The following is a 27,725-nucleotide window of genomic DNA, read 5'->3' on the forward strand; positions in this document are numbered from 1 at the left end:
AAGGTGCAGACTGTGTGGATTTGTTACTAAAGGTAAGAGCCAGAGTCTTGTGTGGGGAGGATTTCACAAGATCATACATCTGGTGGTAGTAAAGGCAGCAGGCCCCAGGAACCTCAGGTTTCCTCAAGCTGAATGATGGGGAAGGTTTTGGCACACAGGAAGCATGCCTGTGACTCACTACAGTAACAGGGGATTGCAGTTTTAAGGGGAAGAGAAGGCCGTTCCTCTGAGACCCAGAGGGGCCAAGGTGGGAAGTTGGTCCATGACAGCAAGAGTCAGGAAAGGACAGGCCAGGCGGATCCGGAAGGTGCGTAGGGGAGACCCCTCCTGGCCAGTACTCTACACTGCATTCTTTTTGGGTCATTATTTTACATTTTTTTCTGTCTACCTGTTTGTGGCAGGAAAGCAATGCCTTCCTCTTCCTCTCAGAGATAAAACAGGAAAGCCATCAGATTCCTGATGGAGGAGGCTGTGGCCCCTCACTGCGGGTGACCCTCTAAGGAGGAGGGCATGGTAGGGTGGGGTGCGAAGCAGTTCGGGAGTCACCAGATGCTAATCCTTGGACCCTATCAAGCCACGTCACCTGCAACAGTGGTTTTCACAGCTGAGAATCCATCAAAGATCTTAAGGTTAGGAGATCACCCTAGATTATCCTATGAGCCCTCAAGGAATCATAAGCATTTTATTATGGGAGAACAACTCAGACAAGAGAAAGCAGGAAGAGGCAGGCTTTGAACCTAGAGGAAGGGGTCCTGAGCCAAAGCAGGGCAGCAAAATGCTCTGGATAGGGAGGGGCCCAGGAAGCCAACTCCGAGCTCCTCTGGGGGAGCATGGTGTGTCTACACTTCACTTTCAGCTCACTTTTGTCTTACAGCATCCAGTCGGTGGCACTTGGGCCATAGAAATGTCACACACATCAGAGATCAGGTGCTCGTGAAGTCATTGGCCACATGGCTCTGGGCTCTAGTGGGCCTCTGGGGACCACAATCAGCCTCTGCTGCTAGAACACAAGAAGACACTCTCCGGTTCCCAGAAAGCCCCGAGCCATGGCAGCATCAGACCTGGGCCAGGGCTTAGGAGCGAGTGTCCTAGCCATCGTTCCTCGATGCTCAAGAGAGGGCCTGGGAACTCACTACAGAAAGCCTTCTCGTTCTCCATCTGTTCTTGGCTTATTGGAGAGATAAACTCCAGAAACAGTAAAATGAGTCAAAAAAATGTATTTTTCTGCAAATATCTCACTACTGTTACAGAATGACTGGGAAATGCAGGTTTTAGCTTTGCAAGATTCCAGAGCAATAAAAATCCACTCTAAAAGAAAGTGGAGTGGAGGTGAGTGGATGCAATGCATAGAATTGAGCACAAGTCTTTAAGGTTATTTATGTGACCATTCTATTGCTGCAAATGTTTTTACAGAATTTTGGATTAGCAGCGTTAAGTTCCGAGCCAAGTGTAGAAACAGAGCTGATGCACATGGGGGGGGGGGCACACACGCAGCGAGTTATCTGTGGGAATCCAAGCGGTGAAAGTACACTGGAAATGGATTCAGAAGTCTTCCCACAGGGGAGCACTCTGAAGGAGGGGTTTCCTTTCTCCCAAGAGGCCAGGGCAGAGGGGAATGGACTCACGTGTGTGGCTGTGGGTGGCTGGAACAGGGTCCGCACAGAGAAGGGGAAGGAAGGGCCAGGGTGGATGTAGTTGCTTGGGGGCCACACAGCGCCCATTCAGGAACTGCTTAGTGACGTTGTCACAGCGTAGTCAAACCACTGAAACAACTAGTAAAACCGCTGAACTGGGAAAGGAGTTAGGAAACCACACTTGCAAAATTCACTTCGGGATGCTGAGATGGCATCCAGAGGGCAAAGGGCAAAACCCTGATACCAACTACCAATGATCGTGTCTTTCTAAAACATAAGGAATGATACAGGTGGCTTCCCAGCAAAACGAAATCCACAGCACAGAAGCGTTTCAAATAAAAAATAACTGTTTCTCTGTGCCTATGGATTTTCTGTCTAAGGATTGCTATTCACTTCTGCATCCTGCTGGAAAGCATTAATTCTGTTATAAAGACCATATTACTACCTGCGTAAAGTGGAATCAGGGCGTATAGATGGTACTGACCCTGTTCAGTGAAATATTCTAGTGTACAGCACATTTAACTGTAGTGACCCCTGAATCTAATCATATAGGTTTCCCATGATGCATGTTGCCAGTCTCCTGGGAGCAGATATTTATGTTTGTGGGATTTTTTTCTTCCAGTTTTTACCTGACTGCCTGTTTACACTTCTGAGTTCATTTTTGCTCCTCTCCTTTGCTCATTCTGCCCTGGCCACTGCAGCCTTGCACCTATTTATCAAATGCATCATCTCTCGTCCACTTTGTGCAGGATTCCTCTTCCTTCAGGTTCCTTCCCCTCCTGTTTCAGCCTTTGGTGAGACCATCTTTCCTCACACTGTGAACTACTCTAATCTCGCCCACTCCTAATCTTTTTCCTTCTCAATTTTTTTCATTGGCCCTGTCTTTGTAACGTTCTATATTCTAATTTATAGACTTCTTTTTACTGTGATACAGGCTTCATGAGTAATTAGTGTTCACTGTTTATTAATAGCTATCTGAATAATTTCCAGATATCTTGTGCACAACTAAGAATGCAATCTTAACTAAAATCTTTTTCCTTGTTATTTTTTATTAGTCACATTCTTGTGCTACATTAGATACCTCCCCTTCGATTCTCAAACATCTCTCAATACTGAAGACTTTTCCTTTAGTAAATATTATTTTCATATAAATTATTTTAAACAGCATAGTCATAGTATATGACAGATACCAGTTTTTAAAAATTATACAAACTAATTAAATAGATAATATTCTTTATCCTAATAAAGACATAAAAAACTATAGTCTTTTACTTTGATAATTCTCCTTTAATACCATTTTTAGATAATTAATCTGGTAAAAGAAAATCATTAGGTTACACAAGAGAATGTTCTAATTTTAAATGAAATTGGTAGTTGTAATAGTCTCAATTATCTGTGACTAAAGTGGAAAGTGTAATGATTACAGTTTAAATTTTTCTCTAGAGTTTACTTTTTAAATTTTTATTAGTACATGTTTGCAGTACATAAATTTAAATGATGTCAATGATAGCAGCTTTTAATAGTCAAGGTTGATCCACTGTTACTGAGCAATAGTTTTGGACATTGCAATTGCGGTAAATTTCTATCAGTTTCACTTCATTTTTAGAGTTGCAAAATTTACCACAAATTTCATCAGATATTTTGGAATGGTGTAGTAGAATATATCAAGAAAACTCCAAGTTCTCTTGAAAAGTGTTATCAGAATTTTTTCATTCCTATTCCTCATGGAAACATTTATGTATTCTAGAGAAAACTCAGATTGAATTGTCTTCTTAGAAAAATTATATTATTGCCTCAGAAGCTTGCATATTTCTATTAGGTCACAGAAGATATTTGTTAGTATGTTTGTATGTCAACCTTTGATAATCAAATTTTTATTAATCTGGTAGAGAACAAGAATAGATCATGCTACAAACAATTTAATACCTCAAATAAAGCGTGCAGATGGGTAGAACTGTCTGTCTTTCAGATACACGCGTAGAGTTTTTATGCTGTTGAATAAAACAATGACAGTGGTATTCCCTGAAGATGGGCCTCTATCAATACATTCAGCATCTGTGATCAATATGCAAAGGCATGGACTACACTGTGATACTGTCATTCATGGCCCTTTGTGAAGTCACCAGAGTGGCACAAAGACCAGAAAACCAGCCAGTATCCACCGGAGACATTCATGAAAAGAAAAGTTGAAAAGAGACTTTGAGATATCTATTTGATTTCTGTGATTTAGTGGGTGTTTTGTCTGTTAGTGCCTGTGATTTTAAATAAGATGACTATTTGGGTTGTATTTTTGATTATAAAAATAATAAGCCTGATAGTGAGCTGTATCTTATTTTACCATACAATTCATAGTTTCACATTTAAAGCTCACTGAAGTATTTGTAAATGGTGCTGGGAAGAAAATGTCTTCCATATCTGAAAATTTCTGCATATTGTTAGACTTTGAAAGTGAATCTACTTGTAAGAGAAGTTCAATAATTTACTATACAGGGATATTTAAGCGATCGCACTTAGCCTGATAAACCCTCCCATCATTATTTTGCAATCCTAAATGCTGTTGAACACTGTGAACTTACAAATCTCCATGACTTTGCACTCAGAATTTCACAGCCTTTCTTTATATGTGATCAGCACCTCAGTGAAATCTTGCACATCTTTGCTTTTTGGATAATTACAGAGCCCCTAGCCTGAGTTGGGCAACACACTGAGGATTGGGATCTAGTGGGAGTAAGAAATGTCTCCTTGCTGAGTTCAACCAGCTGAATCAGGGCTCCCCAAGATGTCCTTGGCCCCCTCCTTTGATCAGGGGAATGTTACTGTGTATGGCACAGACTCAGCAGATGTGGTCAGGCTTTTGAGATTCTCCCAGTGTCCTCCTGCACTCTCAAGGTGGACCCGCAGGCAGTGGCCTCATGAGCAGGAGGCTGAGGTGAAGACCGTGATGGGCGGCAGAGGCTGAAGAGATGTAGCTCTGAGTCAGAGACTGCCACAGCCCAGAAGGGGACAAGCCATGGTGTCTCCTGATGGCTCTAGAGAGGGCCCAGCCTGCTGATTTCTCCAGTCTGTCCGAGGCTTACTGATGTCAGTGCCTGGACCCACCGCAGGTCTTTGTGGGTAAACGTGCTTTGTTGAAGCTGCCCAGTTGGTGCTGATTTGTTGCTTCAGTCAAAGGAACTAAGGTGCAGAGAAGCAGAGGAGCTCAGTCCTGATAGGCCTGGGCCTGGGAGCCTGCTGGGAGGTGGAGGCGGGAGGCAAGGCACTGGCTCTGCTGGCTCCAGTTCTGTAAAGCACCCAGATCTACACTGAGGCTCAAAGCGAAACAGGAGTTTCCCAAGGAAGGTGGCCCTGTGCAGAGACTAAGACAAAAGGCACGGCGAGTTTTATGCTACACAACTGTATTTTGAAATTTACATTTTAAAACAGGAAATATTAGCCCCTAAGATAATTTTCATTGATTTTAAATTTTCATCCATCATAGTTATGAAAAGCATTTAAGACCGTGAAGCATTCTTAGAAGGAGTAATATTATATATGGCACAAAGAAGAGAAGAGAATATCGCAGTGATACGAAAGAATAGTGATTACTTTATCCACAGCTTCTGAGGATTTTAGAGAAGTTATTATGTAGAAATGTTAATTAAGCCATCTCAAAATTACCACAGGTTAATCAGTTGAAGAGAGAGAAATTATTCTAGTTATATAAATTCCCACCTTCTCAAACCCTAATAACACTGAGCTATGGTTCTTATAAAAATATTTCCTATTAGTTTGTTTTCAATTATTTGCCTGGAAGATTTTAGCCAAGTGAATAGTAGAAAAAGATGATTTCTCTCTGTTCTTTTGCCAAAGTAGTTCTGATAATGAGTAAACAAAATGTCTGATGCTATGCGTTCCTCCGTTTTGTTTTCCAAGAATTTTTGCATATTATATAGAACTTGCATGAGTTTTGAAATCTATTTTCAACATTGATTTAATTATTTGAGAGAGAAATTAAGTGTTTCAGAGAGAATAGCAAAGAAAAGACCTTACCAACAAAGGCAGATCTGCTATATAATCAGGTGGCAATAATGCGACTGTGAAGACAAAGAGAGGAATAAAAATAAATTATATAAAGGACAATTAGATAATCAGAAATGACATGAAAAAGGGGGAGTGCTGGTGATTTTAAGTTTGTGCCCAGAGCCAAAGAACCTGAGTGAGCCGATCACTCCATATGGGAATTTCATTCCCGCAGCACAGCTTTAGGTATGATCCAGGTTTTCAATTTTGTAGGAAAGGAAGCCAAATACTTCCTAGTACTTTCCAAACTATGAGAAAATAAAAGCTGGAGGTGACATTTAGCCCAACAGTATGCACTGGTGTCCTGTGGAAGCCCAGGGTTTCCTCACCTCCCGAGAGTTCGCATCTTACCTGGAAGCCATGGTGCGCACTACCCCTTCGTAGACCTCCCTGGCTTCCAGCCCAAACATGCTGTTATGGAGTCATCCTCTATGCACCCGGGTTTGCAAACTCAGCCTATCAGGGAGGTCTCATTTCACATTTTATTTTTGGCAGAAGGTTCTCAGGGATAATTGCCTTCAGTGCAGTCTAAACATTTTGCTATTCATGAAAACGAACCCTGAACGGCAAGGGAGATAAAATTCATTTAAACAGATGGCAGTCTTCTATTTGTCTATGTGTTTCTATCAGTGATTGAACAGAAGCCTCCTGTTAATAAAACTTTCACAACATTTTCTAAATATGCAGGGTAATTTTGCTTAGATGATTGTATTGCAGGAAATCCTCTCCCATTATTCTTAGGAGCATAGCTTCTTTTTTTCCTACGTCTGTTTCTTGGAATACCTATAAAAATAATTAGGAAAATAGCTTAATGGTAAATCAATCCCTAGAAAAGTTTGTATAGTAATGCATGCTAATATTCACTTACATTTCTAACATCTCACAATTTTTACTTCTAGTTTACGCAAAGCAAGACTTCTATAACTATTCTAAAATTGTATTTCATAAATGTTGAAGGACTCTGCATATTTTAGTATGAAACTATACTTTTCTGTTAATTTTAAAGATCTTTCATGAGGTGGTCTCATTGGCTACTCTTTTAACAACAAAAATATGGCCTTGTCCTGCCTGTCTCTTAGATTCTGTTTACACCAACATAAGCTCAAAAACTTGTCACTCCAAAATTATTGATCTTCTCACGTCTAGACAACAGTCACCATTTGAATATAGTGAGAATATGAGATTAAAAAATAGCTACTAGCAGGGCTGGGGATTTAGCTCAGTGGCATAAGCACCTGCCTTGCAAGCAGGAGGTCGTGAGTTTGATCCCCGGTACCGATAAAAATGAAAAAGACAAAAAAAAAAAAAAAAAATAGCTACTAGCTTAATGGGTTGCTGTATCAATCTGACTTTTACAGAAGTCACAGCCATACTTGGGAAAGTGCTTAAATGTGCTTTAAATTTCAATAGGGCTTATCCTCATGAAAGCTGTAATAGAAAAAAGTAAACATTGTCCATCAGTGGTTGGGGTTTTGCACATTTGTTTCTGTTAGGTGTATAAGATGGGATTGGCTTTTGTCATGCCTGCAGCTTTCCAGTGCAGCTGGAGGACGGAAAGTGGTTTGTGTTATCTAAGCAGAGGAACATACTCTAGGATTTCCCACATTTAAACGCCAGAGGTCTGTTCCCAGGGCTGTCTCTGTTTCCCTCCCAGCCCACTCTGGTGATTAGCTCTAGGCTTTGCTCAGGCCATGACCTCTTTGATATTGGGAAGTCATCTTAGATGACAGATTTTACAGATTTTGATTGAATCAAGATAACATAAAAGTTGCATTTAAATTCGAAAGCAAATCTACTCCGTAAAATCAGACTAAAAATAATTTGAAAACAGACTGATGAGGAGCTTAGAAGACCAATTTTCATCTCAAGTAATCACATCAAATGGGCTTTCTCCCCACCATGAGGTCCTCACAAGTGAAATGGGAATGCCTTGAGTGGTTACTGTTAAGAAGTTACTTCTCTAGCAGTCTGCTTTAGCAAGTAGTCATCTCTCATGGCCTCTGCTGTGTTGCTTCTCCTAAGTCTGCGTTTCTTTCAAGCAGTGAGGCTGGATTGCCCTCCCTTACCGTCAGAATTCTTACAGAGCCAAGTTTATTGTGTTTTAGAAATGACGATCTTATCTGTTTTCAGCCAGGATTTTTTATTACCAACAAGCAATTTTCCTCTAACTGCCATTTTATTTATTCTTCATATTAGAATCTGTCTCTACTTTTTAAAGCATAATTGAAAGAAATTAAATAATCTTCTTAATCAAGCGTGAGCCATTTCACATTTAATGTTCTTCATAGAAAAATCCCTTTCGGATCTATATATTTTGCTAGCTTCACATTTTCCACTCTAACTTTGAACTACAGTATGGTTTATTTCTTGAAGTTTTGCTTTGACAAGGGTAATTGTCATTGCATAACATGACTTTCTAGTTCTGTATGGTTACATTTCTCTTGGTATTATTGCATCAGTTCTTACCAGAAAGCAGCCTGTAACCTCTTTCTTCAAGAACATAAAAAAAAACAGAAAATCTAAAGAAACATATTAAGCTTCCCTTGACAGTTTGACACTAGCAAGCCTTCTTTTCTTAATTGCTTTTGTCCACTCCCAGAGGATTGCTAAGAAATTCTATTGCTGTTCCACGGATATATATGTCACAACCATGTGCTGAATTTTAAAAATAATAAGTAGGTCATAAAAATAATTAATGGCATAAATGTGCATGTTAATGAAAAATAAAAACTCGTTTTAAATGTTAAATTATTGGAAACTGCTCTTTCAGAAAAAAAGAGTGCTTTTAAATTTTTATTTTGCTTTATTGAGGCACATTGAACATAAAGTAGAATTCATTGCTTCTTAGGTGCTCTGTTCTATGAACTGTAGCAAACTCAGACAGTCAGACTGGGGAATTTTCTGGCATTCCAGAAGTTGTCTCCACGCTTATCTGTAGCCACTTCTGTCTCCTCATGCCCCCTCCCTGAGACTGTTAACCTGATTTGTGCCCTAGTAGCTTTGCCTTTTCCAGAAAGTTGCATAAAATTATAAAATATATAACCCTCCTAAGTCTGGTTTCTTTTGTACAGTACAGTGTCTTTGCTATAATTCTGTACACCACTGTATCAGCATTTCATTGCTGTTTATGAGCAGTAGTTCATGTGGGAATCTACTCCAGTTTGGTTATCCATTTTCTTTATTCACTCTTTTACTAATTATATCACTATTATTAGTCTAAGAATTAACTCATTATTTTAAAGTACTGTGAAGCAGGTTCTCATTGTAGACTTTTAACATAATGATTCAGTGCTGCAAATTACAGCGTAATGTTGCTTAATGGTAGAAATAGACATTCAGATTTGAATCTTATATTCTGTACTTTTTTGATCAAGTCATTTAATGTTATAGTTTATATCCAGATGTCCCTCTAAAGCCACATGAAATCATAGGTGGGACCTTGGGCAGACGGTGGGATTATAGGTGATAGTAGCCAACTTGCGGGTCTCCAGGGGTGAGGAGTGGGGCTGTGACTGGGAGGGTGTGTCTCCCTTCCTGCTCCTCCGGACTGCTGCTTCCTGGTTGCCTTGACCTGAGCAGCTGTCCTCCTCCAGGCCCCTTCTGCTGTGCCTCGGAATATGCAAGGACTGAACCTTCTAAAGCATGAGCCCAAACAAACCTCTCCTTCCTTAAGTCATGAGCATAGAGTATTTGTGACCCAAAAGGAGGAAAATACCTGAGGTGCTCCAGCTGTGATCGGGAGGCCATGATAAGGCGACTTCCCAGGGCTTCCGGGGAGACTAAATGGGTTAGTACTGGTCAGTACTTACAGCAGGATCTGTCTTGGCATGCTCAGTAAATGTCACTTATGTTTCACTGTAGATTTTGAAACACCTTACATAGTTGCATGTTCATGTCCCTAATTTAAGGAGGAGATGGGCTAAGAAAAGCTATCCTTTCCCCAGTGTCACAGATCCAAGATTTCAACCCAGCCTTTTGGGCTCCAAATTCGATGCTTCTTTGATGAATATATAGACTGTTGAATCTTTTTCCAAAAATATAGCAAAATAGGCATTTTGAGGGACCCTTCCACTAAAATAAAACATAGTTCTCCATAAATATTTCTGATGCACACAAGAATGCATTTAAAATGATGCAAAACCTGCAAAACCAGCACAAAGTGAAGCCAAAGCAGGCACCTAGCTAAAAGGGATAAATAGACAAGTGGGCACCCCAAGGAGCTGGTGGGGCACAACAGCTGGGAGACAACACTGATTCCTGGGCACCCTGGGTAGTGCCCCGTCTCCCAAGAAACATACATGTACCCTGCAGGAAAGTCTGGTGGTTCCTCATGGGACTCAGAAACTCAGTGTTATCAAACTTTTCCAGAAAGTAAAAGGGAAAAGACCCTGGGCTCCTTCTAGGAGCCTAACAACCCCTTGATTCCAAAACCAAACCAAAACCAGCAAGAGTTTTCCAAAAGGAAAAATGTATTTATTCCATCTTACTCCAGATGATAAATGTTAAGACTTTAGGCAAGATCTGGGCTGGGGATTTAGCTCAGCGGCATAAGCACCTGCCTTGCAAGCAGGCGGTCGTGAGTTCGATCCCCAGTACCGATAAAAATGAAAAAGACCAAAAAAAAAAAAAAAAAAAAAAAAAAAAAAAAAAAAGACTTTAGGCAAGATCTACCCACTAAATCTACCAGTGTGTTGTTTAAAGCAGTACATGTGTGTGCATGGATGTGTTCGGTTATCAAGAGTGTTTATGTTGTAAACTTCCTAGGCTAATGTGACCGTAGTTCACAAGACTGCATTGTATGCTGGAATTTGCTTCAAAATGCTATAGAATAACAAAAGATAACTATGTGAGGTCATGGATATGTAAATTAGCTCGATTATAATGTTGATTTTAAAATATATTCGTTGGTAGAAACATCAAATTGTACACATGAAATATATAATTTTTGGTCCATTAAACTCAATGAAGCTGAAATATGTAATAAAATATGGGTTATTTCAAGAAGAAATAAATAATTATAGTATGTTGATTTATAGCAAAAACTATGTGATAAATTTAATTAGTACAAGGAAGAAATTTAGTAACATTCGCTCAGATATCATAAAATATCTTTGAAAATTAGGAGTTGTTAGAATTTTCTTTTATGCTCAACAAGGAGCCACACAAAATTGAAACTGTTGCCATGAGGATGTCATGTTGATATTAGTATTCAGTATTAAATGAGAGAGTCTTGCCAGTACATAAAGAAATGAAATTTATAAGTTTTGTAAAAAATAAAAAAGCAAGAAAATTTTTACTATTCACAGTTCATTTGCTGCACAGAAAACTTAGAGAATCTAAAGAGTAATATTTTGAATTAATGTGACCATTTAACCATTGGCTTAATATATAATACAATGTAAAAAGCAAATGTATTCCTACATACCAGCATCAGGTTGTTAGAAAGTGTAATTCAAACTGGATAAAGATTAAAATTTAAAATATAAAGAAAGTTACACAATTTGAAGCATAGGAAGATTCAGAAAAATTTTGAGTCTCCCCAAATTATTTGTAGATTCATTCCATCTGCCATCAAAATCTCAACAAGATTTTATCAAGTTGCTCCTGCGTCTTATGTAGAACAAAAGGATAGGAACAGCTGAGTAGTTCTGGAAAACAGGTCAGTAAGTGAACTTCTCTACCGGATACATGACTCACGATGTAAGAATAGCAGCTAACAAAATGGGACAGAGACCCTGGCATCCAGGGAAGGAGACTGGGAGAGGTAGACAGCACACTCAAGATCCCACCCAAATTTGGCATGTGACAATGTAGTAATGCAAGTCATTAAGGAAAAGATCACCACATGGCTAATATACTAGGACAACTGGTTTTACTTTTGAAAGGTAATGAAGCTCATTACCCCCTACCTACCTGAAAACAAATCGTAAGTGTATTAAAAATACAAATATAAAAGATGATTGTTTAAAACTTTTGGAGAAGATGCAGGAGAATATTTTAAGGTCTTGAGAAAGAGGAGACACTCTTAAGGCTAGAAGAGCATATCCCCATAGAAGAAAAAATGTATAACTTTGCTTAAAATAAAGATTTTTTTTTGCTCATAAAAAGGTATAAAGAAAATGACAACCCATGTGCTTAGAGAAAAAATGTTTGCAACATATAAAAAACAAAGGATTTTTGTATTTCCCTCCAAGTCGATAACTGAAAGCCAAGCAACCCAATGGAAAAATGGACAAAGACTTGAACAGGTATTCCAGGAAAGAAGGAAGATACCAGTAACTTGTAGTTTTTTCTTTCCTTTCTTTTTAATCGGTGTATATTTGCCTTGAGGAATTGTTACACACACACTTCTCATCTTCATCATTTTTACCTCTGCTTGCCCTCTTGGCCTTCTGCCCCCACACGCTTCCCTTAAAAACATCTGAAAGGGTGATCAGTGTCAAGCCCTTGCCACAAGGCTGTCACCAACAGCAAAGGGAAAAGGAAGTTTGCAGGAGGGAAGCGTGGCTGACACCACTTTTGATCAAAGCGAACCTCATCACTGGTGGTACAAATGGAAACCGTACACAACTGATCAAATGCAGCAGAAACAGGCCAACACTTCGGTGACCGGCCTGTGAAAGGGGTATGCCTTCCCTTGTACTAGGCAGAAATGGCAGACAGACTCAGACTGGCAGGCGGCCCACGAGGCAGTGGCCAGTGACTTGAAGTTATACTACAAAGCAACAGTAGTAAAATCAACATGGTGCTGAAATCAAAACAGAGCCGAAGATCAATGGAATAGATTAGAAGATACAACCACAACTACAAACACACTCAACCACCTTATCTTTGATAAAGGAGCCAAGCAGGCTCACTGGAAGAACGACAGTCTCTTTAATAAATAGTGCTGGAAAAACTGGCTCTACCTTTGCCGAAAACTAAAGCTAGACCCATGTCTATCACCATGTACTAAAATAAAATCTAAATGGATCAAAGATCTGAATATTAAAACAGAAACACTAAATCTATTGCAAGACAAATTGGGTAGAAACCTTGAAGACATAGGGGTAGGTAGAGAATTCATGAACAGGACTCAAACCGCACGGGAAATACTTCCCAGAATCAATAGCTGGGACCACCTCTTATTAAAAAGTTTCTGCATGTCAAAAGAAATCTCCAGCATAGTGAAAAGAAAACCCACAAACTGGGAAAAGATCTTAGTGAACTCCCCCTCAGACAAGGGACTTTTGTCTAAAACTTATAAGGACTTAAAAAAAACTCAGACCCCCCAAATTCAAAGATCCAATCCAAAAATGGGCATCTGAGATGAATACGCAATTCTCAGATGAAGAAATGCAAATGGCAAATAAATACATGAAAAAATGCTCATCATCATTGGTCATTAGAGAAATGCAAATTAAAACCACACTGAGATACCATCTCACTCCTGGAAAGAATGGCCAGGATCAAGAAAACCAACAACAACAAATGCTGGAGAGGCTATAGGGAAAAAGAACTCTCCTACACTGTTGGTGGGAGTGTAGACTGGTACAATCTTTGTGGAGGTCAATCTGGAGATTTCTCAAAAAGCTGGGATTGCAAGTCCCATTTGTTCCAGCAATTCCACTTCTAGGCATATTCCCAGAAGAACTGAAAGCATCATACCACAATGATATATGTGCACCTAGGTTTATAGCAGCACAATTTGTAATCACCAGATCTTGGAAACAACCCAAGTGTCCATCAACTGAGGAATGGATAAAAAAGTTGTGGTATTTCTATACAATGGAGTATTACTCAGCTATAAAGAAGTATCACATTGAGATATTTATCAATAAATGGGCACAGCTTGAGACCATAGTCATAAGTGAAATAAATCAATCTCGCATGTGTGAATACCAAATAGTTTCCCTAATGTAAGTAATGATTCAAATATATAAAAGTATGTGGTAATCATGATTCCCCATTATGTGGCCTTGAAGCCTTATAAAGTTTTCACTTATTAATTGGAATGGCTTTATTCTGGGCTGCTTGATATTATTGCCTGTGATGAAATGAACAGCTATTTTGAAGAAAATAAGTCATCATAATAGTGCTGATTTACTATCATCTTGTTTTGAAGCCCCACCAAACTATGGCTCTTCTGTCTCCATTGGTTTTATCATGATGTATCTTTCTGGATTTTATTATATGTGATAGTATAAACAAAAATTGTTATAGGCAAAGAGATAATATAGAAACCATTGTTCGTTTTCTGTTAGCTGGTTCTAAATATCCTACAATGCTTTCCTCCACTTGAATGGTTTTACACTGACTGGATATATTTGAAGCTATAGTATATGAAGTTATATTCAAATATTTCAAGGAAACAGGCACTATGGTAACTACTATTAAGTCGTGTTATTTGGTGGTGAAGCACTAGGTTGCTGAAACTGTCATGCTTTGACCTGTATTGTTATGTTGTTATGTCCTCTTTTATCTCAATCTCTCCCTTATTCATTAAAAAAATTATTTAGTTAAAAAACATGTGTAGGCATAACACTTTCCATTTTAAGGCAAAAGAATGAATCACACATGCTGTAGGGTCGGTTCCTAGTTTTGAGGGCCAGTGAGAAAAATGGCAGGTGGAGTGTAACCACACCAGGGAATTGGGGTGTTTCAGTTAGGTCACTCCAGGAGGAACGCACATTATCAGTATGCTTTCTTATGTGTACATTGCATAGTTTATATACAGTATATCAAGTACTACATTAAAATATTTTTAAATAATTGAAATCACTGGAGATGTGAATTATAACACAGGCTTGGGTTTTCCCCTTTAGTGCTGTGAAGATAGTATTTTAAGGCTGGAAGGAAAGGAAGGGCAAAGATGAGGGAGGTCTGTCCATCTGTCAGGACATTTATGACCAATGTCTTCAAACAGTAAACAAAAGAAAGTCCCAGAGCCACAGCAATAAAGGACAGCATCAGGTCCTTTCCCAAGGGCATGGTCATCTGCAATTCTGTAAAGCTGCCTCGACCTCCCCAGCCGGAGAAGCACAAGGGTAGTTAGCCCGACGCCCAGCGCTCTGAGCAGGGCGTGGGTTCCCAGGCAAAGCAACCCTTAGCAGGGCTTTCTCCTGTGCTGGCCTTCTCTGTCTTAAAGAATCTACTTGAAGCAGAAAATCAGACGCCTTCCAAAAGACTGCTGTTAACTAAAGAGCTCATTTTCCTGTTTGTCACACAGTGCCCAAACACGTGAAGAAAGCAAGCGTGTCAGTTATGTGAAAAGGTGAACAGAACACCTTTCTGAAGAACAGACCCCTGACCCGTGACCCCTCAGGTCCCGCGCTGTACAACACGATGCTTCCCAGCAGCTTGGAGATGTGCTTTGTTTACCTGCAACTCATGCGGAGATACTGATTCAACATGTGAACCATCCGTGCAAAAAAATATTCACAACAGTTCCACCTTGAGCTCTCATTTGGAGAGGTCATAAATGAATTTTTACCCTCATAGTCACTCACTAGATGAGATAGGAGTTATGGGGCCACAAAACATTTTCCTTTCTATTGAAAGGAGGTGACAGCATGTGGACTTCGTGGCTTAACCATCACTGAAGAGGAGCAACAGTGCATCTATCCCAAAGACACTGGATTGAGGACAGAATCACCACTGAACTTGTCAGGAAGACACTAGAGCAAACCAGCACAAGGGGTTTATGTCTGACTTTGCAAAGCAGCCATTTTTATGTTTTCTGCTACTTCTGGATGGCTGATAGCGCCAGATGGCTTCCTTGTAAGTGGACCTGCTACTAATAAGCTAGGACTGATGTGTAATTACGCTTTCAGTGCTTCATCTGCGAAACACCCTGGGTTATTTTACATGGGAGCATCTGGCTCACATGTGTACAGTGGTTACCCCGCGGTGATTGACATGTGTATTCTTCTAATAAAGTCCCAGTGGCACAGATGTGAGCACTGCCTTCTGCAAGCAGAACTTGCATTTGAGAAATGCTTGCCCCTACCCTTCCTGAAATGAACATTTCAGTCTTATGCATGCAGACACACATGGGCACGCACACACACACGCACATACATGCATTGCACTATAACCAGGACATAGCATAAATATTCCATGCTATATATTCCAGTCGTTGAACAGATATATGTAAGGAACTTTATCTTTTCTAACATTTATTTATACCACAGCATCTGTTTTGGATTGCCGGCTTGAAGAAGGCGGTGGCCATGTCAGCTTCACATTAGGCAGACAGCATCCAGGAAGGCATAGTTCTCTTTTGAGTCTTTACTAAGTTTTTGTCACTCAAGATAGTGATGCCAATGACTTTAAGAAAAAAGGGCAGTTTACAATCCAACCTCTGTGCTTTAAGAGCCATCTGCTGTACATGCTCATGTTTTCTACTTCACTCACTGCAGTTAGCCAGGTAGCACAGAAAGCTATAGGTTTTTGCTTTTGTTCTTGTTCTGTTTTAGCATGTTCTTTCCATGTTCTTTCCATGATCCTGGCCACAGACTGAACTGGATGAGAAGGGAATCAGACCAAATCAGATTCGGTGGTTAGGTTCCACATTGACCATATGGGGAAATTTGATCCGGTTTTCGTGCAGTCCAGTTTGCAACCAGAATTGTGGAGAGAATTAAATTCGTGAACTGAAGCAGCACTGTAATTTACTTCTTGTTAGAATAATTATCTAGTGAGGTGCCGTGTGCTATTTTAAACAGGTAAAGTTCAGGGCAGATTTCGCGAGGCACGTAGCGTTCTAGCTGAGCCTCTAGGGTGGACAGAATGAGAGTGAACCTGGGGAGTACCGGGAACACAATCCAGGCAGAGGGGAAAGGGAAGGTGTGGATTAGAGGCCGACACAGGTAGGCCTGGCCTCACAGCCTTTCAGGCCCATCTTTTTTCTTCCTGAGGGCCAGGACTTTGAACACAAGCTCTGCACATAGAGCTCTATCCCCCGTTCTTTTTTATTTTTACTTTTTTATTTTGAGACAGGGTCTCCCTAAGCCTGTAAGTTGCTCTGGCTGAGCTCTAACTTGCAATCTTCCTGCCTCAGCTTCCCAGAGTGCTGGGATCTTAGACATTTTATAAACTGTGAGATTTTGGTAAGTCTGTGTAATATGTTACTTTTTTCCTCATACAGAAAATAGAGACTGTATGAACTTCCTGATATTAGGACCATGATACATGTATAGAACTTAGCAAAGTGCTGGCATAAGAACATTTAATAAATGTTCACTTTAACAATTTTAAATATATTGCAACAGAATTTTAAATGTTGAGCTAAAAAACAAAAGAGACAGTAATTTTAAAAACACATAGAAAGCTCAGGCAATATACAAATATCTAAACTTCCAATTGAAAATTTTATTTCTATGGAAAAAGTTAAAACATTGTCTTTTCCCCCCTTAAGTTATTCTTGTCAGTTATATATATGGCAGCATTGTGTCAAAGTCTAATCATGCTTGGATTAAATTATTAATATAATATTGATAAAAACTTTTCAATGCAGAAGTTACCTTTGAATTTTAATCCGTTTATTGTTCCTCTCGTAGTAGGTCATAAACTCTGTAGGCTGTGATTCTCAATCACTTGGAAAACAATTCTGTGCCTTATTTCCAAATTAATAATTATCTTTTACTTCATGTGTACGAGACTTTGGCCTTGGCCCACACTCATAAGCAAGCATAAGCATAAGGAAATGTAAGAGACTCATCATTTATAATTGGTGAGATGGTCTAATCTAAATTTCCCAAGAAAAATGAACAAAACTCACACTTCATTTACATTATCTGAGGTTCACTTATGATGTGCAACACCGGAACTTTTTGTGACTGCTGAGGAGGAGCTGGGGGCAGTGGTAATCATCGAGAAAGCAGAAGCCTCACTGGTCACTTCCTAGGTTGCTCTGTGTACTTATTTTACTAAATGTCGCCCTGCTCCCCAACATGTAACCCTTCTATTCCAAGTTTAAATGAACAATCATTGTGGGCGTTTCCAGAAGCTTACTTATATCTACATGGGAGTTGAATCTTCCCATGGTGAGAGTCACTTCAGATCAAAATAAGGCTCACCGTAAAACAGTTTAATCTCAAGATTGTGAAAACACGCGTTTGCTACAATCTTAAAAGGGATAATTCTCCCGCTAGCATTTCTAGTGGTAAGAACTTTCAGGAACTGGGGTGTTACAAGCCACCTTTTCCAATTAGAATTAAATATGCCTGTTGCCTTAAAACCCTTACCTGGGAGGAGTCTATTCGAGGACATTTATTGTTTATATTTTTTGCTTTAAATCCAGCTGCAATTGTATTATTAGGTCAACTCAATGACACGGAGTACTCTAAGGTTAATAAAAACCAGTGTGTAGGCCCATAATTATTGACAAAGAAAGAGATTTGCCAATAAAGTAACAAAAACATTATAGAGTATTTTTCATAATATAATTACTTTTAAAAGCATATATATGTATTTATATATACTTATGCATTATATATAATTATATATGCATGTATAAGTTTCAAAAGACCTGCACCAAAATGGCAGTACATGGAGTCACACAGAAGAATTGTTATTTTGTTCTATTTTTCTGAAGTCTTTGTAATATGAATATACTTCTCCACATACCAAAAATGCACTTTGTGGTTACTAGCATCTGCTGACACTGTGTTGGACTTGGAATTTTTCAATTTAAAGATCTAGTTCCCTTAAGAAGAATATGAAAAATTTAGTATTTGTTCATATTGAATGTTTTAGTATTAACTATTTCATATTATTGAATATTTGAGTGTGATGAGCACTCAAAATAAATTAAGAGGAAATAATACTGAAAATTTAGCTTTATAACTTTAGATGAAACCTAGAAGCTACATTTTCCTCTTCTGTCCTAAGAGTACAATAATAGTATTTGGACCCAGAAAGGACTTTCAGATGTGAACATAGCCTATTACCCCATGCTAAAATTTTGGATATTTGTATCAAGTTTGGATTAGAAGGATCTGTCATTATTAATAAAATAAAATTTAGTTAGAATATAAATAATGATTTATTTTAGATATTCAGTGGAATGATACAGCACCACTCCACTTTTTTAACAGTTGCTAGAGGAAAGAAAATAATTATTGCTGCTATTAGTAAAATACTTTTAATCATTAGCATATCTTCAATTATGATGAAAAATTATATAGTATAGACCAAGTAGTGTTTGTATAGAACACGAAAGTTTTAAATCTACAAGTACAAGTATTCCTTCTTTTTTAATTTTAAGGAGAAAAAAGATAAAAATGATGAAACAGTTTCAAAACAGGTTAGGGGGACAGTTACAATAATTAGTACATTACATATTGTTATCTTTGTAGTAGTCATTCAGAGTACGAAAGATAGGCATGATATCTTGTGGTATTTACAAGATAGTTAAGATAGGTATACAGCTAGTTTCTCTTAGTTAATTGAAAAGAAAGGTTTGTGCTAACATAGTACAAATTATTCTTTCTGCAAGAATAAATTTGTTACTGGCACTATCTTTGGGGCTTTTAATTGCCACGGAATAGTTTAATTGCTTAAGTATATTTTTGATCAACTAGACTTTGAAATTTTCAAGGATAGTATTTTTTAAAGTCTTGGTACCTCAGGATTGAAGTGATTGAAGTTAAAAATCTACCTATTGACTGAAGTTAAAAATCTATAATTTCAGTCTCACAATTGAGTTGACTATTAAAGTTTTTACGATTATTGCTTTTTAGTAGTTTATCATAGTTTTTATTTTATCATAATAGTCTTTTTGGAATAATATAAAAAACTGTCATTTGTAACATTTCTGAAAAATGTGCCCTGAGTTTAAGTTTAAAAACAAACTTTTTGAAAAAGCAAGCATTTCTTGAGTTGTAAATCTTCTACACGTGAAAAACCATGGTTCCTGCCTTCTGAGAACCTGAGTTCTTAGCAGTGTGCTTTATAAACTGTCTCTTATAGTCACTTTGAAATGTATCAGTTGTAGAGAAGTTACCAATAAGAGAATAGGAATTATCAAACATCCTTTTTTGTTTTATAGCATGATGAGAGGGGTCATGTTTATGGGAAATCATAAAAGGTTGCACTTTAGACAGTGATTTGAAAGAGTTAATATTTTTTAAGAATTAAGTTTTTTTTTCTGTAGAGACTCAGTAACATTTTGGTGGAAATATGGAGGTTATATATATATATATATATATATATATATATATAATTATGATCAGATTGTAGACTTCAACTAAACATGTCCCATGCATGTTTATAGCCTGTTCAGTTTTTGTGTTTGTCTCTTGGGTAATGCATGTGAGTATATGGATGACAGTTTATCTAATCTCAAACAAACACTAGAATTTCTTGGTTTAATATTTTTATTTTTGCTTATGCTTTCCCAGTTTTGAAATGTGATTCTCCTTCTTGACTGGTTATTTTGAGATCGATGGTGATAATCTCCTATTGATAACAGGGACTGTGTTTCTTTTCAAACTAAAGAATGAATGGATCAGAAGACTTTATTTTAGTTTTAATTTACTTGCATTAATGAGAAAGGTATGATTGCTTGTTGGTCAGGCTATTACTCAGCAGGCGGATAGAGGAGATTTAAATTGAGTAACACTCCTCAAGCTTTAATAGTAATAGAATGTAATGAAACTTAAGTAACTTAATGAAAATCCAAAGGGCAGTTTGATAGAGAGAGAGAGACAGAGAGAGAGAGAGAGAGACAGAGAGAGAGAGAGAGAGAGAGAGAACCATCTGTTGTGGGATTTTAGCTGTTATGATGGCAAGGCTTCTCATTTAACCACAATCTTCCTTTCCCAAGCATTCCAGTAAAGTGGGATATAACTGAACTAATGGTGTATAAACCAATGGTTCATATTAATATGAACTTGTAAGCATATAAATTTCTAAATGTCTAAAACTACTTAGAAAAATAACTTAATTCATATTGGAAACCACTGGCCAAAATTAATTGTCCAAAAATTAAAATTTCCATGCTGTGCCCTACATGAAATTTAAATTATCTTCTTACGACTTTTCTGTCTTTCTGATCCAGATCGATTATATGCAACTCATATATGAAAGCAGCAGTAGTCTTTTTCACATCTTTAAGAGATAAAAATGCAAATACCATTAATGACAATCACTTTATTCAAAGGAGGTTCAGTTCTTCATTCTTAGAAATTACGCCAGGTTCTAAAAGAATCAGCATCACTGTTCTCTTACGTCTTCCCATGTGAGATGCACGGATGAAACTCTGTGGTAGACACTCCTTCCGTCGGGCAATGGCTTTGTGTGTGCCCTGCCTTTAACCCGGGGGTGGGCGACTTCTGCAAGTGTGGAAGCAGTAGAGTACAGTAGCCTGCAGAGCTGCAGCAGGAAAGAGCTACCCTTTGCTTAGGGCGTTCACTTTTACCTCAGAAGTCTGGCCGCCCATGCCTCCTGGCTGCCAGAAGCCGAAGCCGCTGAAGACGCTCTTGTCCTTGAGACACAGTGGCAAGTGGGTCCAGCCTTCGCGTCTCTCCTGGGTTTCCAGGACCCCAGGAGATCATGACATTACAGAACAGAGGCAGGCCGCCCACCCCTGAGCTCCATCCAAATTGCTTAGTCACAGGAGTGGTGTAAAGTGGCCTTTGTGTTTGCCACTGAGTATTAAGTAGTGTGTTACATAGCAGCGGTTACTGCATGACTTTACTGGACTTAGGGTGTGCTTTGAGCAAATAGGAGATGCCTACCTTCTCCCCGGGAGACTCAAGGGCAGCTTCACAAAGGCTGTGACATTTGAATTTGCCTTTGATACACAAGAGCCCGCTGAGTAAGGTGACAAGGAGAGTCTGTGCAAAGCTGTGCAAGGAAGCTGTGCAAAGTGTGGAGACTGAGAAAGAATGGTGCGTTTGATGGGTGAAGAGAAGTCGGAGATGTGAAAGCCTTGGAAGTTAGCACCAAATAGTAGCCGTCAAGCTAGAAATTGTGCCCTGATTTTTCTTTCTGCTGTGGCACCAGAGTTTTAAGCAGAAGTCTTGTAGAAGTGGCAGGTAGTAATCAGATTTGTCTTACTGAAATATTACTAGTTAGCAGTAGTATGAAAACGCAGCCAAAAAAAAGAAGTGAAAGGCAGGAGAATAGGAATAATTACACACTTGCGACAACAGGCAAGGCTGAGATGTCACTTTCTTATAATATCAGAACAGGATCCACCGTAACACTGGCTGTTGGAACTGTTAAATCACCTGATTATTCCATTTGTAGGTTTGAGGCTTGCTAATTAAATGCTTCAACCAACCCTCCATTTTGGTAAATAAAACCAATGCATTTGTAAACTACTGGTTAGCTAAATTTGTTAGTATTTCTGAATGACATCTAAAACTCCTCCATTCTGAATTTTGGGACATTATGATGAAATCACCTTATTTTTATATTTTTCTTAAGTCACCGGTAGCAGTAGGATATCTAATGAAATGCGAGCACATTGTGTCAGCTAATGCTCCAAGGAAACTGTGTGTGCTGTACTTTGCTTCCTCAAAATGAGTTTAATCTGGAAATCCTGGTAATTTACATACACAAAAGATGCGCCCGGTACCCTTAAGAGATAGAATGTGTGAGTGTAAAACAACTGCACGCAGGTCTGACTTTGACAGCTTTGATATTATTTCACCCATTTCGAGTGTGATAAAGTTTATTAATGGCATATAAATTTCTATTCCAATCATAATACCACACAAGTAAAAGACTTTTCCAGGCCAAAACGATTTAGAAAAAACAAAAACTGTCTTTCTCTGGCGGTTCCTGTAATCCTGAGCCCCAGGCCCCCTCCCCATTCCTGCTCTCCTGCCTAGCACCCACTATGGGAAACAGCGGTCCTTTCAAGCATTCTGTGCCTCTCCGCATTTTGGTTTTCCTTCGCGGTCTGGTTATGTTTTAAACATCAACTGAAAAGTTTAATCTTTCTAATTCAAAATCAAAAGCCGCAGCCTGTGATAGATTACTTCCATCTGCGCCGCTAGCGCAGAGCCCTGCCGCCTCGCTGACACGTTCGCTTAGGGCAGCCGGAACATCTCAGGGTCTGAGCGCCACTCTCTTTGTGTTTACCCGCGACTCCCAGCCGAGTTAGTACCTCTGGCACGGAAATTGTTTCATAGTTTTTTCACTTCGTTTAAGTTACTGTGTGAAGCCTCTGATGTTACAACGTGTTTGTCTTCGTTTAAACTTCAGTCTGCAGAGGAGTCTGCGGCGGCCTTTTGTGGAGTGGCTCAGGAAGTGTCAGCAGGCTCTGGTCCAGGAGCAGTGCCTCTGAGACCCACAGAAAGGTCCTGTGACCCTGAGGGTCCCTTAGCAGCCTTCCCTCTTCCTGAGAGCCATCTTAGCCAAACAGGGCAGCCTGCAGCCGGGGTTCCTTGCGTTCTGAGGGACTCAAGGCAGCTCAGAAGGATTCCTGCCCTGGGTCGATCACTTGCTAGCTTGCACCCCAGCTCCCTGGCACCCCAGCTCCCTGGCACCCCAGCTCCCTGGCTTGGTCTCCGGCCGATGAGACACATTCACTAAGTAGTGGGTGGCTGGGAGAGGACAGTGGGGTCTCCAGTGAGTCTCAGTGCCCTGTATCTGCTGATCTCTCAGGAGGTTTCCCAAGCGACAGGTCCCCTTGCACAGACCTAGCAGATGGCCTTCCACCTGCCCTAAGGGCTTCTTTCAGCTCTGTGCCTCCCAATGTCCCACTCTTTTGCTCATCCTATTGAATAGCATGTTTAATCCAGAAGATTGGGATAATCACTGAGCTCTATATGAAGGATAATGCCCCTCCCCCAAAGTCCACATCTTAATCCCTGGAGCCTAAGAATCTGTTAGGCACCTGGCAAAGGAAGTTAAGGTCGGGATTGCATTGAGGCTGCCAATCAGCTGACTGTAAGTTAGTCTAGTTAGCCTGGGTTGTCCAGGTAGGTCCAGTATAATCACAAAGGCCTGTAGGTCCCAGCAAGGAGCAGAAAAGGAACCCAGCAAAAGAGCCCCACAGGTGAGGTGGTGGGAGGGGCACCTACTCTGCTGGCTTTGGAGACAGGAAGAAGCTGGGCAGAGCCAAAGAACAGCTCAGGCACCGCAGCCTCCAGAGACAGGGCCAGCCCTGGCAGCAGCTCGATGTGAGCCCCGAGAGCGCTGCAGGCTGCTGGTCCCCAGAACTGTGGGATGATCGGCTTTGTTCTAAACAGCACCACAGGAAACTGAAATGACAAGAACCTGCATGCAACTGTGGTGAAGTGCTTCTGGCTGCTGGTTCACCCGGAGTCCCCAACCTCTGTAACTGGCACTGCTGTTTGTGCGTGTGTTTGCCACTTCTTTGTAGCTAAAACTAGTTTGGTCCACTAAGTTTGGGGGTTCAGGCTGCTAGACATTGTATTTCAGGGAAGCAAACTGAAATTCCCAACAGTTTAGGAGAGTAGCCCCTTGGTTGCTATAAATTCTTCTCCACCATGACCAGACACTTGTATATCCTTCTAGATCTGTTGTAGACATACAAATATAGATGTAATCCCATTTTGAGAAATCTAAGGCATGAAATGGTTTGCAGAACCCCTTTTGGAGACATGCGGTATGTATCTGAGCTTTGTGAGAAGAGAAAGCTCTGGAATGGAAATACAAAGTATTGGCCCCGAGGATGAGTGTAGTACACAGGCTGCAGATTCTGAAGTGAAGGAGAGAGCCAGGCCAGAAACCTGGCTGTGCCGCCAGCCTGCCCAGTCCCTGCCACGCCTTGGCTTTTGCAGCTCTGGGTGGGTTATTCACCTGTCTGCGGTCCTCTTCCTGACCCTGTCTACATCATATCTTCAGCCATCCGTTCATTAGTTAATATTCTGTGGGACATTCATGTACCAAATCTTGTACCAGGTCAGAGAAGACAGAGCCCCACCCCAGCAGCCTCTGCCCACCCACAGGAGGCGCCATTATAGCACAGCGCACAGCAGTGAGTGCACAGATCCCCCTACCAGGCTTCAAATTAACCTCGTGCAGAGCAACTTTCTGTGAAGGTGATGGTTTTCTACTTTTATAAACATCTCCTGGCAAAAGTAGTTGTCCTCACTACCATTTCAGACCTTAATATAAAACAAAGCCCGGTTATTGCAAGATAGTTTAGGCACGCATTTTCTAAAGAATGCTTAGACTTATCAGTTACCCAGACACTACTAATTATCTGCGTAAACAACACGAGTGGCACAATATTGCAATTTACTATGAAATGGCTGGACATTTTTGTAGATTATTGATGTATTTATCTGAATGATTGATTTAAAAATCAAATCACACAAGTCTATTTTCAAATTCGTCACAGATGTGTTTTACAGGGAGATTTTGGAATTGTCATCCCTTCCTATTATCCATAGCACATGTAAGTGCATTAAGCACTGAATGTATCCACTATTCATTAGTCTATTTCATTCAAAATCACGTATTTCGAATACATGCTTCTATATTATTCTTGCGATTGATGAATTTAAGCAACAAGGTCATATTTTATAAGAAAATACCTTTAGGGCATCAGTTAAAAATAAATACCGCTGTTCCTTTGTTTGCCACTTAGGTTGCCAGAAAGAAAGAGTCAGTGCCTCTCCTTCACACCCTCCTGTAATGAGCAACATGACCCGGAATTCCAGACAAGGTGCCACGCTTGCTTCCCTGGACCGCAATGGCTCCAGTCTGTTAATTTACTTAGGAGACGCTTTTGGATTTTATAAGGTCAACTGGACATTGGTAGTCCTGTTTATTCTGACATCATTATTTTTAAGATACTGGCATTTAATTTGAAAATTCAGTGGTAATTTTGGTGATGCCAAACCTGTCAAAGGATTATTCACAGCTTTTCTATGTAAAAGATGTGTCTATAGTTGAGATTCTTCCTTAATAAGAACCCTGTTATAGACAGTATTATAGCTGTCTAGTTTTCTAGTGGCACCAAATATTTGCTATTTTCATTTGGATGGTATTTTTTAGGTCATTTTAATGAAAATTTGATTTGATACATCTTAAAATGAAACCATTCAAAATTTGGCTTTTAATAGCACTGAAGAGCATATGTCCCAGCCACCTTTGAAGTCTGATTGTCACTTGGTACTTCTCCTTTCCTCTCCTTCGCATTCTGTCTCTCTCTCCATGGGGAAACATTAACCCAAATCCCAGGCGAAAGTTGGACATGGAGTGGGAAGATCCCCAGAGAAGTTTGTGGTAAAATGAAATTGTACTTTATGTCCTTTTTAAATTTTAGCATAAGAGGAAAGACCTCCTGCAAACACCCCGCCTCACTGGCTAGGTAGGAATTGACCATTAGGAACATTTTCCCTGCAGATGCTACATGCCCACGGTTTAAGACTTCATCCTTCTCAGAGGAAACACCTCCTATTTTTCTTTGCTGAAATGAATAGAAACATCCATCCTGATTCTTTTAACCCCAGGTAATTCACAGTGAGTGAAATGATTTACCAAAAATGTGTTTACAGGTTCTGCAAAGTTGTGTGGAAGGCCTGCCTTTGGGTGGCAATGAAAACAGCCCAAGTTGTGCACACACACAGAAAAGCTTGGTCCTTGTGCTCTGTTGCAAAACTGCCCTGGCTGTGCTTGGTGCTTTGAGGTCACTTTTCAGTCTCCTCTTACACATGCTTCTCATTAGCTGTCTGCCCCTGCAAGTTTGATCTCCACTATTCCGACTAAACTTTTTTCTGTGACTGTCTCCTCATTGCGTGACCCTTGAAGCTCACCCACCTGACCCTAGTGGCCAGAGAGACAGTGGTGGCTGCCACCTGCGTGCATCTCCAGACATGTACCCTGAGCGCCGTGCCTGGAAAGTTAGCTACTCAACATACATCTCATGTAGATGTCCTTATCACATCTAAAACTGAACTCTATGCCTAGTTTCCAGCCTGCTTCTCTTCTGTTACCAACCTCACAGTAACTCAGACTATGAAATCTAGAAATCCACTGAGAACATTGTCATGGAGGAGCTGAAAACCCCAGGGCCATCTTCTCAAGGAAGAGCAGCTACGATGCAGAACTGTTCTGCGTCTACACACATGCATACCCGGACCCGTACTGCCCAAATGGTACATAAACACACACCAACATTCCAGATTAGTGCTGCATGTTCCTGAGCTGTGAATCAATAGTATCATGTATTCTTCTTCTTTTATGACTTTCATTTGCACAACGGTTTTGAGATTCATGTGTGTGTATAGCTGTATAATATTCTACTGTGAGAAAATTCAGTAATATTTATGCCCATTTTTTTGAGAGACATTTGGGTAATCCTTACTTTTTCACTATGAGAAACAGCGCACTTATGTTGTGTACATCTCCTGATACACACACACACCAGTGTCTCTCCAGAGGAGCGCAATTCCTGAGTTCCAGCTTCATACATCTTTGCGTACCTTGGGAGTTGCTGACAAATGCTTGCCAAAGTGGTTTTCAATCCCACCAGCAATAATTTACCTACTTGTTTGTCATCCTCTGAAACCTTTGATATTGTTGTAGATGTTAATTTTTGCTAGTCTGGCATAAAATATTTCATGGTGGTTTTAACTCACATTTCCTTGGCCATATTTTAGTGGACTTGAAATTGTTATCATATGCATACATACCTCATTCTTCTCTCCCGGGAGCTCCTATAGTCTGCATGCTTTCTCACTTTGCAGAGTCCTTTTAGGAATTGTTTGTAGGGTCCTTTGGGTGCTAATCTTTTGTTAGTGGTGTACACTGCAGGGTCTGCTTGCTTCCCAGTCTCTGAAAGATCTCTGAGGATGAATAGAGGAACTGTTAATGCAAATGAATTCACAATTCAGGAGTCTATATCTTTGTGGTTTTCCTTTTGCTGTCTTAAACAGATAAGCCTCATTGTCCCAGGATACTAAACCTATTCATTTAACCTGTGTCTAAAAGCTTCACCTTTCTCATGTAAGGGCTTCTTTCACCTCAAATAGAATTTCATGTCTGTTTGCACAGGAAAAGATTTTGTCTAGGTATAATGGATTTTTCAAATTTCAGTACCATTGTTTATGTCAGAAGTCA

The 27,725-nt window shown here is 39.8% G+C and overlaps 1 protein-coding gene across 6 annotated transcripts in view; it reads left to right on the forward strand.

Annotated features, from left to right (window-relative positions):
• The window catches only part of Xrcc4 (X-ray repair cross complementing 4), a 259,434-nt gene that overhangs the window by 188,385 nt on the left and 43,324 nt on the right, over positions 1–27,725 (forward strand). The window contains exon 9 of one of the 6 annotated variants that reach the window (XM_063245296.1): positions 14,902–18,095. The exons of the other annotated variants lie outside the window; for them this stretch is intronic. Within the exon in view, the coding sequence (XP_063101366.1) occupies positions 14,902–14,950 (49 nt within the window). The 3' untranslated portion in view covers positions 14,951–18,095. Of the gene's footprint in view, positions 1–14,901; positions 18,096–27,725 lie in introns of those variants that run through there. 6 annotated transcript variants of the gene reach the window in all.

The sequence above is a fragment of the Cavia porcellus genome, unplaced genomic scaffold (genome assembly GCF_034190915.1).
Source record: "Cavia porcellus strain 051 isolate PalLab524CR breed Dunkin Hartley unplaced genomic scaffold, mCavPor4.1 scaffold_2, whole genome shotgun sequence".
Lineage (NCBI taxonomy): Eukaryota > Metazoa > Chordata > Mammalia > Rodentia > Caviidae > Cavia > Cavia porcellus.